The sequence below is a fragment of the Etheostoma spectabile genome, chromosome 20 (assembly GCF_008692095.1).
Source record: "Etheostoma spectabile isolate EspeVRDwgs_2016 chromosome 20, UIUC_Espe_1.0, whole genome shotgun sequence".
NCBI classification, from domain to species: Eukaryota; Metazoa; Chordata; class Actinopteri; order Perciformes; family Percidae; genus Etheostoma; species Etheostoma spectabile.
This window is the reverse complement of record NC_045752.1, coordinates 9389927-9404802: the sequence shown is the minus strand read 5'-3', so window position 1 is coordinate 9404802 and position 14876 is coordinate 9389927. Positions and strand designations below refer to the sequence as shown.

Genomic DNA, 14876 nt, shown 5'->3' with positions numbered 1-14876 from the left:
GAGAGAGAGAGAGAGAGAGAGAGAGGGGAACATGTGACTGGAGCAGACCAGTCACCTCTCTCTGCTGTGAGGATTGTGGAGTGCCTTCTTTCAACCTCCAAGGAATCCTTTCCACTGGAAGGAAATTATATAGGAAAGAGGAGAGCTTTTACATCCCGCCTTCCTATAGCGTGTACTATTCAGCTTTAAATAGATTCTACAGTAAAAGATTTTTTAATGCATGTAAGATATAACCCATAATCACAAATTAACTATATGTTCACGCATCAACACATCAACACACCACTATATTCATTCAGCTCAGCTTCCATAAAAGAACACCCACTTCCTGGGCAAAATTAAACACACGGCAGGAGAAGATGTAAGGATTAGTTTTTATATTCAAGCAACAAAGGATTTCATCCATCTAGTGTAACATTTGGGGTTTCCTTGTGGCTTTATCAGAATTTGTCCTCAACTTGGTGGTCCATCTGGCTGAAGCAAAATTAGACTATTAAGCTTCTTTGCCACAGCAAGCCGAGGTGTAGGAAACAAAATAAAGAGCAATGTAGCCCACTAAAAGATTGGGGGGCTTTAGAAAATGGTAAGAAACATCCAACAGAAGCTGGTCAGTCAAATACAAGATTATCTTCTTTTTACACCAAAACAGTGGTAGTTTGAAATAGGCTACAGGAACATGCATTAAACACTACTGGCTGGTAAAGCTGCAGATACTAATGTATGTATTTGGCAATGTACATCCAAGGCCAAATTGTATGAATGTGTACAAGGGGAGTAAAACTAGTAAGCTGACTCACAATACAATGTTAAAATGGGGTTAAACTGCAGTATGCTGCCTCGCTGAGCTGTAAATACGTTTCACTGTGTGGTGGGGCCAAGGGACACATAATGTTTTTTTACATAATTTATCGTCAAATCTCTAACAGAAAGCCTGCGTATGATGTTCGATACCTGGGATATGCTATAAAAAGGACCAAATTACAGTATGATGCATGGGTATAATGATTTGTGGTGTTTAGAGTTTAGTATATGGTTTATGATAAGTGCAGAGCAGAAAATCACGTGGGATCAAATTGTATTAAAACGTGTAAAATGACCATTAAACATGGTTTCAATGCACTTTTAATTAAAAGAAACACAGAAATAACAGACAGCAACAAAACAATTGAACAGCATTAAATATAATAATAGAAAACCAGACATATAAGAGAATAAATGAAAAAGGTGTGTTTGTGAAGAACGCAGAAAGGATGGTGTGTTATGGTTGGCTGCAGTATATTGAGTAGAGGTGGGTTTTGAATCTAGATTTATAAATGTCAACTGAATGAGCTTATTTAACATGTAGTGGGAGGCTATTTCAAAGACGAGGGGCACAGTAGAAGAATGTTCTATAACCAACAGATTTTTTTGTTTATTAGGGGAATGACCATGAGACCAGCATCAAAGGAGCGGAGAGAGTGTGCTGGACCATATAGACACTGCCGGTATATGGTGTAATAAGCTCAGATAATTAAGGTGGTGCAGGGCCTTATGTTAAAACAAGAACCTAGCTCTGGCTTGCACTGGGAGCTGTGAAGAGAGCCCGGAACAGGTGTTACGTGATCATATTTTCTAGTTTGGGAGTTTTTGTCAGGCTTCTGGCTGCAGTGTTCTGAGCAAGTTGAAGACCTCTGGTTGCACAATTTGGAAGACCAGAAAAAAGGACATTGCAATAATCAAGTCAGGAAGACACAAATGCATGGAATACAGTTGCAGCATCACAAAATGATTAGATGCTGTCTTGGTAATAGCCTTGATGTGAGACTGGAATGTCAAGCGAGGATTGAAAAAAATAAAATAAAAATAACAACAAGGTTTTTGATGCTCGAGCTTTCAGAGTGTGGACCAGTGAAAAGTCTCTAATTGAGTCAATGTTGCTTGTGAAGAAGTTCATGAAGTCATCAGCCGTCCAAGAAGAGCGGTTGGCAGGGGTACTCTGTGTGAGTTTAGCCACATTGTCAAACAGAAACCGTAAATTATTTTGTTTTAGCGTTGATCAGACTAGATACATATGTTGTCCTAGCACTTACTCACACTAACTCTCAGCCCAGGCTACATGAGAAGTTGCATGTTTAGATTGCGCCACCAGACTTCCAAACCAAGTATCAACTCTTACCAACGCCCGTGTAGACTTAATGTTGCTGTCAATACGGCAATAGGTGTACGTGTCAGGCTCTGAACACTTACTTTAAGAGAGAGACACTGAAGAAGATACCAAGATGGTCAGAGATTGGAAACCTCCATGATAGATAAGATGTCTGCATCAATGCCCATTTTAAAAATGAGACTCAGTGTACTTCCATCAAATGGTAAACATATTACTTACTTTGCAAACAAACTAATGCTCAGAAATTCTAATGGAGATAATCCTGAACAGTAGTTCCAAACCCTTTTGGCCTTTTTAAACAAAGCAACATCTACTTGCGAGCTATCGTCAACACTTCCATGTCTGTAAGTTATAACCACGTAAACCAAAGAGGGATCTTTTTCCCAGTTTTATCTGAATTATTTTAGGGGCCCGAAGAGGTATAATTATTCAGTAGGCTAATTCACATGGGAAAAATGTTAAAATATAGGCATTTTTGATTAATAAAAAATATTAACTTGTGTAGGATTTTTCTGCTTTCCTACACTAAATCTTTTTTCAACTAGGTGTAGAAATCTCTAGAGACCCACAATACGATAGTATCACAATACGGTATTATTGTAATTTTATACATATTTAGATATTCTGCGATATATTACAATATATGTAATGATTTTTTTCCCCCACCCCTACTTGCAATCCTTCAGATTTATTTCGTAACCCCTTGGGAAACACTGATCTAGAAAATATGCAAATAAGAATTCTGTATTCTTTCTATACATTAAGAGCATATAAACTCTGGTACAGAACCATGTACTGTACTTCACTGGAGCACCTAGAGCAGGTGAACAAAACAGCTTCAACACTTCTTAACAAAACCTGAGAAATGTTGTGACCTGTATGGCAAACCTTTGCTAACCACTGGCTATTGAACCTTAGAACAGAAACGTGTCCTTCAGTATTGCAAGGTGTCAAGTACCAAAACTAGCGTAGAATGTCTGGCGAGTTCAGTAATATTGTTTACATATAGTTTAAACATTAAGTGATTTAATCTTTAGACTATTTTATTCAGGAACATGTTTGTTCTGAAATCCAGGTAGGCTATAATATCCCAGTGTAGTTCGGATTTAGTTATTTCAGAGTTAAAAGTCCTTTTTCCTTTCCCCTGCCTTTAACTGCTCTCCCAGAAAGGCTGCACCAATGAAACCCTGGAGAATGTGAGAGTTGTGGCTGTACGTGGTGACGCTGGCTCACGTGGAGCTCTCTGATCAGCTCGGAGGGCAGCAGCTGCCTGCAGTAAGATGCATAACTCAGCGTTTTACCTTCCACTGGCTGCACTCGCTCATTCTACCTTTCCTAACGATGAGTCACCACAACAAGCAGCTTCAGAAATCATCCTGCATTAATAGTACAGGACAGACGCTTTTTGCCTTCTTCCACTGTTTCTCACACAACCCACTGTGCTGCTCTCTCTCAAATGCACACACACACACACACGCACACGCACACGCGCCCACACACACACACACACACACACAACAAACCAAATGAAGGCAGTCAGTCTAAATGAAGGCAGTCAGAAGAGTAGGGAAGCATAGCATAATGAAACCACTACAATTACCAGACTAAAATTAAAACACACACACAGTATTTTTTGCCCCCAACATCTCCTTCCAGGCAGCGCAGCGATGGTTATGTTTAGGGTTAAGGTTAACTGCCGGGAAGGCAACGTTGGAGGCAAAAAACACCAATCGAGCAACACACACACACACACACACACACACACACACACACACACACACACACACACACACACACACACACACACACACACACACACACACACACACACACACACACTCTTACATAAATGCAGCAATGGAAGCAGTGACGCTGAACAAATTATCTCATTGAATTACATCTTCTTTCTCTTTACTCTGCAAAAAGAAGAGTCAGGTCACCTTGTTGTTGCTTTGTGGAGGTTTAAGACTTCCCTTTTGGGCTTGAGTCAAAGAGCCGATCTGCCATTGGCAACAACAAACACACAGGATGGGACTCAAGCTTACAGAAAAGAGGAAATGCCATGTTCATCCAACTGGAGTGGAAGATATGAATCTTACATGTTTACAGTCTGAGAGCAAAACAGTGCAGCTACTAGCTGTGAGATGTGTGAGATTACGGGGAGGAGTGAATTATTTGGATGAGGAGTACTTCACACACAAGATATTCAGACGTGAGAGCACCTACGGCTTTCTCTTTTTACCATTATTCCTTTTCTCGCTCTTTCTGTCTCCTTGTTCTCTCTGAAGGAGCCCACAACCACACCACATAAAACACACCCAGACCCAGAGTCACATACACACACATGCAGACAAACGAACACTGGCAGCTACAGTAAAATCAGAGACAGTGCAGTGTATCTGAGGAGAGCTGTCAGAGGAAATCTGAAGCCATAAAACAGGATAGTGCAGGCTGCAGCTACTGAGACACAGAGGAGTCGAACTAAAGGCAGCAGGGGAGAAACATAAAAGGACTGCTTCATAAATAGAACAAAATACAGAGAGATCTGCTGCTGGAGAAGATTATCCTCCATGCATTCTGCATACCAACATAAGCAGGGAAAGGCTCAAAATACCATCCACAGGCTTGGATATACAATGAGGATATAAACATGAGACACATTTTCCGGGTATGTGCATGTGTGCATCCGTCACGGAGTAGGCTTCTGAAGGTGTGTGTGTGTGAGGAGGGGGGTGGAGAGTCTTATAACCTGCCTGGCAACTACCAGAATAAACACCCTCCTCCTCCTGCGATGGATAGGATATGCGCCCTCACTTAGCCTATTAGCCGTCCTGCAGCCACTTACACTGGCCGGTGCATCAGCCATATTCAACGTTTTATTTCAGCAGGTGCAGAGTAACGCTAATGTGGAATACACGATGCTGTCGTTTCCATGACAACATTAGCCTGGCCTAAAGCCTGTATCAGACTGGGTGGGTCCGGTGGTGACAATAGCGGGCTAATATTGGGGGAAACAACACAACAGATGCATTGATCACTTTGTATATTAGGTGCACAGCGAATGGTAAAGAGCGCGATATGGAGCTGAGGCCCGGTGGGTGGGACCCTGGATGCTTACAATTCTGCCTCTACAAGGAGAGAAATGACGCCACAAAACGTCTAGCAATCTGCGGTTCTGTGCTACATTATTAGCTTTTATGTATTCCTATAAAAAAGGCTAGGCCTACATATAAAAGCAGTTGTATGCTAGAGGGTGAGTGTCGGTGCGCATCTGTCATGACGCGTTAAACAGAGCGCATGGTGCCGCCGCTTACCTCATTCTCTCGTCTTTTATTTAACCGGGATGATGGAACCGACGAGGCTGATGAATAGAACCAACAGTCCGCTGGTTTTTCCTGTATGGACAGTCTGGGAGGCTTGAATCAGCCCACCAGCTTTCACCTTGCGTCCCTTATGCGCGTGTGTAAATATAATACAGGCTGATGATGAGTCGTGTTGCAGAAACGCTAAGCGAGGACGCGAGCGTTTTCTCCCATCCGCTTTGTGCTCCCTTGTCTCTGCTCTCCACACGCGCCGCTGCGTATTCTTAAATCCATGTTCAGCCGGGGCTCGTGCTCGGTAGAAGACGGTGAACCGTGGTCTTCAGCCGCCTCTCTCATGCCATATTTTATTCCCATTCGGAGAGTTTTGGTGAGGTGGAGATTTGAGGAAAAATGCTAATGCCGCGTGCGAAGGGAGAAGGGGGGGAGCAGAGCGGCTCAATGCTGCCCACCTGCGGCGAAGACGCACACGTGCAGCCCACTGACGCCCCCCACCCCAGCCCGAGATTACCACTATGAGTACAAGTACAGTATAACAATATAGTGGTATTTTGTTGTAGTAAGATGCCAATAGTTTATTTGTACTACTACTATACGTTATCTTTATATAAAGACATACTGTATAAACCTAGCAAGAGTATACGTGTATTATTTATGATTATATTATATTTACACCTTTTCAAGGGATTTTGTTCAGACATCTTCTTGATCTAAAGATTATGTAAAATAAAGAAACCAAAAAAAAAAAAAATCAGGAATGAAGTGGAAACTATAACACAGTCTCATAGGAATTTCATATTGCATTTACTTCTAGACAAATGTTAAAAGGTATTCTGCAGCGCCGAGTGTTTAGTGGTTAGATAAATCATGTTACATTCACACTGCAGAGTGGTGACTTTACATCACTGCTGTTAGATTTAAGTGGTTTTCCTGAAAAGATAACTCCAACAATCAGCCAACCGTCAGACTTTAAAAACACCAATATGCCTCTTATATCAGTGTCAGTTATGGTCATACTCAAATCTGCTGAATCCCTGTCAAACAATTCTTGTTTATTCATGCATGTGTGTAATACGGCTTGCTGTTAACCGTAAAATGAGGAGTGTGAAGTTTGAAAGCAGACATCATTGGTTCATAAAAAGCACTGGTCAGTACTAAATGGAGATTTGCTTCCTCTATCGTGCAGGTAAATAGACCTGCTGTATGTTTATTAGACTGAAGCAGTGCATTACAGAAAAACACCTAAAAAATGGTTCAGTTCAGTTAAATGTCTTGCCAGTGACTGATGGTGCACAATTGAGGAGCACACCAGACAGTAAGCAGTTACAGTGTAATGGTCTCATCCTTCCCCTTCCTTAACTGATCCCAGTGCAGTAAATGCAGATAGATACAGATTTGAAAAGACTTCACTTCAATGGGGGAAAAAAAAATACATGCTTGCTTCTCATTTTCCTTGCACTTCAAGGCAAAGACACTAACTCATTCCAAAAATCTGAAACACTTTCACCACCACATTTTGTTCCCATCAGTTTCAAGCCTCTCAGTATCTTTACACATATGGGACTAAATGGAGATTTAATGCAGGAAAAAACTCAAAGAAACTGAAATTGTCAGTGAAGGATTTGACTCTTGATCAATAAATAATAGGAAAGGTGCTTTTTTAAGACCTGGAAGCATACAAACGTACAAACGTAAACAGATAATGTTGTAGAAAAGGGTTGAAATCCTAACTCTGAATCTAAATGTTGTAATTTGTAGTTTCAAATGGTCGGTAACATCACATCTGACTAGATCTTGTATTCATTCTTCATGTCCTCCAAATTCAGCATTTGTCTCGATTGTATAGGTAGTTTTCATACACAATTAGTAAATGCAAATGAATCAAATATGGTTGGACAAAAGTTGAATCTTAGTTGATTCGTCTCTATGTTTTAGTGAGTCGTGTTTCACTAGTGCTTTCCTGAGTTGTTAAATACAAAATAAAAGAAAGTTTACAAATTAGAAAATCACCATGTTCTTTCTTTCCATACACAGCTGTTGTTCCAATGCTCTTGGATCTCCAGCACGATGATATGCAGTCTGAATCTGACACCTTATAAGTCCATTATCTGTGGCAGGAGTGTGCATAATACAAGAACAGTGAAAGCAAAACTACAGATGCAGTCAGAAAGTCAGAGCCTTTGGTTCTAAACAGATTTGATTTGTTTTGTCTCATTTCATTGGTGACTTGGCTACAGTACATGGGAGAGACATTTATATATTAGATTTTTTTTTTTTTTTACATGTAGTGTCAATAAAGAAATGGTGAAATTTTCAAGATGTGTGTATTTCAAGCAACCGCACATAACACCTCCAACAGTTCATCTCATTTGGGATCTGAGAGCAGATCAGGAAGGAACCCTCGTTCACTTCCCTTCAGGCAGAGACACCTTTTTTAGTGTCTGAGTTAATTTAAGTTTGATTTGGTTCAGTTTAGTGCAGTTCAGTTCAGTTTGCCTCAGCTGGGCTTCCGGCCCCAGCAGAAGTAAGAAACCGACAGTATCTGTTTCTGTCTGCTCCCTCAGACTATCCTCCACTGCATCACGCTCATGTCCTTCCCTCCGGTTGACACCAAGTAGCCGTCGTCATACAGGAAGGTCACGTTGGTTACGTGACTGCTGTGGCCGCCGTAAACATGGCTGGGAGCCTGAATAGAAAAGCACATATCGAATTTTGCCTTTCCATAAACTATGAATCAAAGTTTGACAGGAGCTTGATCTCCTAGTTGACATTACTGAGATGAATACAGTACGTTGGATGAAAGTACGCAGTATCTTACCCTGAACTGTGAACAGGGGAACGAGAATAGGTGGACCTTCCCAAAGTCGTCTCCGGTAACCAGGAGGCTCTTATCACTGGACCTGCAGACAGCATTGATGTCGGTGCCATCTGAGCCATCGGGCCACAAGCCTGAGGAGCAAAGAAGAGCAGCAGATACGTCTATTGAATGGATATTAAAACACAAACATTCACCTAAAGAGGGAGAGGGAGGGAGCCTTCACTTACCAAAGACCTGGAAGGCCAGAGTGCAGGTGTGGGTGGCCCACTCGATATCTCTGGTGGTCTCCACACTGACCACCTGCTTACACACTGATGGGATCCCTGGGAAAACACACACAAACCAAATCCACAACATGTCTTAGCCTAAAATTGTATCATATCATCAACAAAAATAGCTTCTTATTTGGTTGTGATTATGTACTGTTATAGAAAAGTTTTCATGGGCTCACATCAACTCAATTTCTTACTGAACAGAAATTGCATTAAACAAACAAAACCACAAAAGGACGTGAGAGGATGACGGTGATCATACTTACAATACAGTATCTCATAGTCCCCTGAATTTGATACGAGGTACTGGGAGTCCACTGACCAGTCCAGATGGGTGATGAAACTTGAATGACCCTGAGATGTGATACAAAAGGACCAGTTTAGATCATTCACCTTTACGGTGTTCCTGGAGTTAATGCTGTATGTTTTTTCAAGCACCAGAAATAATCCTAAAAATGTGGTTTGGATTTGATATAGCAACGCTTAGTCAATGTTATCGTAGATGCAGCACTGTATGACTCAGCTCATTGTCATTTATCATTTTACAGCTTCTGTATCAACACACGCTGAGGACAGAGTGTACAGAGTGGAGGCCCAAATATAGAGCGGAGGAGGGAACTGAACATAAAGATGATGCCAGGAGGAACTAAAAATAACAGAGCCGCAGATGATGGGGGGGGACTGTAAATACAGGTGCTTACCGAGCACTTCCCCACTCGGCTGTACTTCCTCCCATTTTCCGCCACAGCATAAATATAGATGTAGTTGTCGTGGGAACCAATAGCCAAGAAGTTACCATCTAAACAAAATAAAAGAAGACAGGAAGATTAAACTTCATAAAATAAAGTTAAATATGTTTGAGGTCCAAATAAAAAAGAAAAGAAACAGACAGTTAAAACAACACTCTGCATGTACAGGGGAAACATGTCGTCAGCAGTTATCAGCATACCTGGGCCGTAACACATGACAGACAGCTGTTCATTCCCATCTGTGTGCATTGTGACAAGATCCTTAGAGTCGGTGTCCAGCACGAGCCACCTGCAGGATCAATGACAGCTCAACAATCTGCTTTTTTTAAATATGCTCTACAAAATCGATTTCTTGTCAGTTGTTTAATATGAACACTATATTTCTTTAGTGTTTTTGATAATGGGATCCCATACCTGCCAGTCTGGGTTCCTATGGCAACCACAGCTCCAGACGGGTGGAAGCCTGCTGATTGGGCAGCATCCTGTGAGAAACAGGAAGAAGAGTATAGTTAATCAATTTATCAAAAAGTGTATTTTGCTTACTGTTTCTTCATTTAGACATTTGAGCTTCACCGTGCAGAGTTTAACACTAAAAGGCTGTTTTCACATTTTATGCTGAACCTGTGCTTACCTTAAATCTCAGGTGAACAGTATGTAAGAGCAGGATTTTGTGACATCACAACTAGTTTGGAAGCCAATTGTGTAGTAATTTATTTGAAATCACATTACTCTGATTGTTTCCATGTTTGTTTGAACATGTTAGCTGCTCAATGTGGAGTTCTTGTTGTTTCTCATTCTTAAAGACATCAGAACTGATCAAATAGTGTTTGATTCATCGTCTGTTGAGGGCGGTGTAATTCCCATGACTGACCCCAGGGGGCAGTGTTGGCTAAACTTACTTCCGTATTCTTGGTCCAGATGAGCTGATGGGAACTTGAGTCCCACAGGCAGACCTGCCTGTCATAGCCACAGGTGAGGAACTGAGGCTTCCAGGGGTGGACAGCCAGACCCCACAACTCGTCAGTGTGACCCTGTAGAGGAGAGGAGAGTTTTTCTTCTTTCACTTCTATTATTCTTTTTCATGTGCTAAAACATCCCAAACCTAACTACTTTGTTCAGTACAACAACACCATCATAGCAGAGCTGCAATGATTAATGATAAATTAATTAACTGATGATAAGAAAATTAATCTGCAACAACTTTGGTAATCGATTAATTGTTTTTACACAAAAATGCTAAATGTTCTCTGGTTCCAGCTATGCTGCTTTTCTCTGTGTTATTTCTTTGTAAAGTGAATATTTTTTGGTTGTTAACTACTGTATTGGTCAGACAGAACAAGACATTGCAAAAGGTCATATGGGACTGAGGGAAACTGACAATTTTGTGACATTTGATAGACCAATTGGAGGAAATATAGTCAAGAAAATAACTGGCAGATTAATTGATAATAAAAATAGTTGTTCGTTGCGACCCTGCATCTTAGCACAAATGTAGAAATAGTATACAACGGTTGCATCTACCTGCGTAATAGGCATGAATTCTCCATCCAAACTGCCTTGCAAAACAAAGTGCTTGGTGGTACCGATGAGCACAGTCTCCCCTCTGCCCTCTGCTACGGTCCGGATGGGACCAAACAACTCAGGCACCTGTGGAGAAAATACAATAATCATTTAAACCACCTGCTCATGTGGAATCCAGCATTACCAGAATAAACATCAACTAATCTTATGGTACATAATGTGGTCTCTCCAGAGCAAATAAGACATGAGTGATCCATAATTCCCATCACTATTAATATCCACGAATCTCATTGAGAGCGCAAACCCATCTCATCCTCTGTAATATTTATGATATGGTGCAGCGTTTGGAATACAAAGTTTGCTGCCTCAGGCAGGATTGCAATTTCTGGCTAATATAAGCAACATACTTCAAAAGAAAGAGCTGGATATGCAGCTTAACATTTTATTAAAACATACTGTGGCTTGCATAAGTTTACACACCCATGCTAAAGTTGATTGAAAGGAGGAAATATAAATGGAAATTTATCTTAATGCCTTAATTTAAAAAAAAAAAAGGAAAATCCAACCTTTTAAGGACACAAATTTTCTTTTTTAATGAATAATGTATTGTAATTAAATAAATGTTCTTCCTTAAAATAAGTATACACACCCCTATGTTAAATTCCCATAGAGGCAGGCACATTTTTATTTTTAAAGGCCAGTTATTTCATGGATCCAGGAGACTGATAAAATTCCCTTGGCCTTTGGAATTAAATTAGCCCGACATCATCACGTACCCCTCACCATACATAGAGATAGGCATGGGGAACTTTCCATAAGATCATCTCTCAATGCAAATCAAACCAGCTATTAGGCTAACTGAAATAACACCATGCCAAGCCACCGTATTAACAGAAAGTGGCAATAGCAGATTAGATGTTGAATGAGCTCTACAGATGAGCATTGAAAACCCGTGCATTACTGTATTAAATCAATCTTAAAAGTATGACATGCATTTTACCCTTATAAACTTCCATTTATTTTTTAGGATCGTCATTGGGATATTTATATTCTGTTGAACGTTTTCCTCACCTCCACCGTTTGTATCTGCTGGTAGCTGCCGTCCCAGGAGATGAGCATGCGGTCTTTCCCTCCAGACACCAGCGTGCCGTTCCTCAGCATGCACAGAGCAAAGATGCTGCCCTCATGAGCTCCTTGGATGACGTGGCTAATACGATTAGAGCCTGCGTGACAGAAATGGGATGAGATGGATGACAAGGTTCAGCTGGAGACAGCCAGACATAAAGGTTGCTTACTAGGGGCAGATTTAGAGACAGACAGACAGGGTGATCAATAGATATATCAGAGATCTCATTGGGCCACTCTGTATTAATAAAGGTTGAAGTAATCAATGAATTAACATGCCTTTCCCCCACACCAGGATGTTCCCACTTGAATCTCCTGTGATGGCGTCTCCATTTTCTGCAAAGGTCACACACAACACAAACTTGGGCTTCTCTTGTTTCTGCAAGAAACAAACACAATAACAAACATATTGTTTAATCATTTGCTAGACTACCATTTATTATCCCTACATAGCTATAAACAGGATCATATCATAAAAACATGCTGTCATGATTGCATTTTTGTCTCTATGTCAAACTTTACTGCTTTATGGTGTTGACCTTACATGTGGGAACCATGTGGGTGTCTCACCTCAAACAGTCCTTGCTTCTTAACCAGTACACCTTTCTCCAGGTTCCAGAAATAGAGATGGGACTTGCCGCAGGTCACTACGATGTTGCAGTCTGTCGGGTGGAAGTCTGCAGCAAACACTGACTCGTTGGAGCACTGAACAGAAACACAAAACAAGAATGGGTTGTTAAAATTACATGCGCACCTGTTTAATAGAAAATGTATTTGAGCAATATGTCAGGTGTATATGTCCCCCCCCCACACATACACACCCACCCTACCTTGACCTCAGCCAGTCTGTCCTCTCTCTGCCAGTCCCAGACGGAGAGGATGTGGTCATTGGAGTCGTCTACGACACACAATGTATTTCCTCCATTCTAACACACAGAAAAAGACCCAAAGCCGTGCTTATTTACTGACAAAATAGAAACTAAGTACAACGTGAAGCTCCTTGTTAGGCGTATCAGTGGTGTTTCCTTACCGACTTGGAGAAGGCCAAGCAGACCAAGGCTCGGTCGAAGAAGCCTGTACCTAGAACATGTAGTGTGTTGAGGCTGACAGAGTCCCACACGCGGACATGAGGAGCCAGATGCTGCCAGGAACAAAAACATGTGCACAACATCAGGAGAGGTGAATCATTATTATGATGCAATGTTAGGCTTACTGAAGGCCTCACTAAACTCAACGAATATGTAAGTGAACACAGAGGGAATGTGTTTCAGTTCCCAGTATGTTTATTACTGTAAGCAGAAATCTCTGAACCAGCTAGATAAACTCATCTCGATAAAAATAATTTCTTTAAAAAAATAGCAAAACTCCTGACTCCCGTAATGTATCAGATGGTGAAAACTAAAGTGATAAAAAATAACTAAGAAGAGACCTCACTTACTTTTCCATCCGAAGAGGTACCCGCCACCTGACCGGTTGCTATGGTGATTTTATCGGGGTGGACGGCCAGGCTGTTGAAGAAAAAGAAGAAAAGACGTGAATACAGCCTTTCAACATCAAAAGGAGCATTTGAATAAAGATGAGCAACATGCTCGCAGAACATGAAAGGAGCTTTTTAAAGCTGTGAACACGATATTCACTGCAGCTACCAAACGCCGTCTGCACTAATGTGAGGGGGAAACGAAACAGTTTAAGATAAATGTATCCCCTATTGGCCACAGTGGTGTGCCAGCACTCATAGCATGTGTAAAGCTTCGAAGGAGTAAGAATCTGTATGCAATCCATCCTTTGATCTGTAGTCCAAAATGTCAATTAATAATTTGAACGTTTATTAACCCCAGGGTTAACATAATCATGGCCGTGTCTCTTTAAGGTTACCCTCATCCCACCTCACACTTTCTCACTTTCAATTCTTGTGAACAAATGAAGGCATTCCAACACACACACTTGCTTCCTCATTACAGTTTTTCTGTACTTGAGGTCTTCTGTGCTGTACTTACTGGCATCAAGGAAAGAAAATACTCTACAGCCTACAAGGATTGTATTATATCAATTCAGGGAAAAGAGATGAAGGGTAGACGCCAGATGTGATATAGGGCTGCAGTAAATGACTGAAGCAGTCCCTTGGGTTAGAGAGAGTGTGTGTGTGTTTTATAATCCTCAAGTGTCTCTCACCATTTGATGTCATCCGTGTGTCCGGTGTAGTGTCTCTGCAACTGCTCGTCCACGTTAAACAGGACGACCACTGAGGCAATGAAGTACACCGTTTCTCCAGTGGGCAACAAGTAAAGGTTGGAGCGACAGTCTCGACCGCGGTAACCATAACTGGACATTAAAGAAGGTCAAGGAATAAAACAGAAATTATATCCAAAGTAGAGCTGAAACAATTAATCAACTGTAAGAAAATGAAGTAGTTTTTTAAGCAAAAATTCCCCTGTTAGAGCTTCTCACTTGTGAATCTTTGCTGCTTTTTTATCTTCTCTGATTGCAAACTGAATATCTAGTTTGATTGGTTTTAGACTGTTGGACAAAAAACAAAAACTTTGAAGACAGCAGCATGGGCTTTAGGAATTTTGTTTTATAGACCAAGTAATGTAACCAGAGCATAATCAGCAGATGAATTGCTAATGAAAATAATCTTTATGTTGCAGCCCAAATCCCAAGAATTACAAAGTTAAAGATCTATTTGCTTACACTCTAACAAGCAGGTAGAACGTGTAGAGACAATGACGAATTTCTTATGTTTATTTAAAAACATGAAGGTAAAAAAACACAAAAATAATACGTTAAAATGCATTCAAACTAACATCAAAACACATTGTGTGCATGTGTCTAATCTATCTGCAATCTACTTCATGCTGGATTTAACATCTACAAAACATGCAGCCCACATATCTATTTCTGTGTGTGTGTGTGTGTGTGTGTGTG

General features: G+C 40.9%; 2 protein-coding genes across 13 annotated transcripts in view; both read right to left on the bottom strand.

Annotated features, from left to right (window-relative positions):
- evla (Enah/Vasp-like a) overlaps nucleotides 1-5901 on the bottom strand; it is a 34216-nt gene extending 28315 nt beyond the window's left edge. The window contains exon 1 of the mRNA XM_032499486.1: nucleotides 5461-5901. Coding sequence (XP_032355377.1) covers nucleotides 5461-5465 — 5 coding nt within the window. The 5' untranslated portion in view covers nucleotides 5466-5901. The remainder of the gene's footprint in view (nucleotides 1-5460) is intronic.
- Nucleotides 5902-6253: 352 nt separating this feature from the next.
- Nucleotides 6254-14876, bottom strand: part of eml1 (EMAP like 1) — a 56695-nt gene continuing 48072 nt past the window's right edge. For 11 of the 12 annotated variants that reach the window (XM_032499474.1, XM_032499478.1, XM_032499479.1 and 8 more), the window contains 16 exons: nucleotides 14124-14273; nucleotides 13390-13459; nucleotides 12982-13092; nucleotides 12782-12877; nucleotides 12522-12656; nucleotides 12231-12330; nucleotides 11898-12049; nucleotides 10827-10952; nucleotides 10205-10336; nucleotides 9720-9787; nucleotides 9506-9594; nucleotides 9258-9355; nucleotides 8823-8910; nucleotides 8512-8607; nucleotides 8285-8415; nucleotides 6254-8152 (listed from right to left, as the gene is read on the bottom strand). In XM_032499474.1, the coding sequence (XP_032355365.1) occupies nucleotides 8027-8152; nucleotides 8285-8415; nucleotides 8512-8607; nucleotides 8823-8910; nucleotides 9258-9355; nucleotides 9506-9594; nucleotides 9720-9787; nucleotides 10205-10336; nucleotides 10827-10952; nucleotides 11898-12049; nucleotides 12231-12330; nucleotides 12522-12656; nucleotides 12782-12877; nucleotides 12982-13092; nucleotides 13390-13459; nucleotides 14124-14273 (1768 nt within the window). In that variant the 3' untranslated portion in view covers nucleotides 6254-8026. The remainder of the gene's footprint in view (nucleotides 8153-8284; nucleotides 8416-8511; nucleotides 8608-8822; nucleotides 8911-9257; nucleotides 9356-9505; nucleotides 9595-9719; nucleotides 9788-10204; nucleotides 10337-10826; nucleotides 10953-11897; nucleotides 12050-12230; nucleotides 12331-12521; nucleotides 12657-12781; nucleotides 12878-12981; nucleotides 13093-13389; nucleotides 13460-14123; nucleotides 14274-14876) is intronic. The other variant, XM_032499472.1, reaches the window with a different exon arrangement.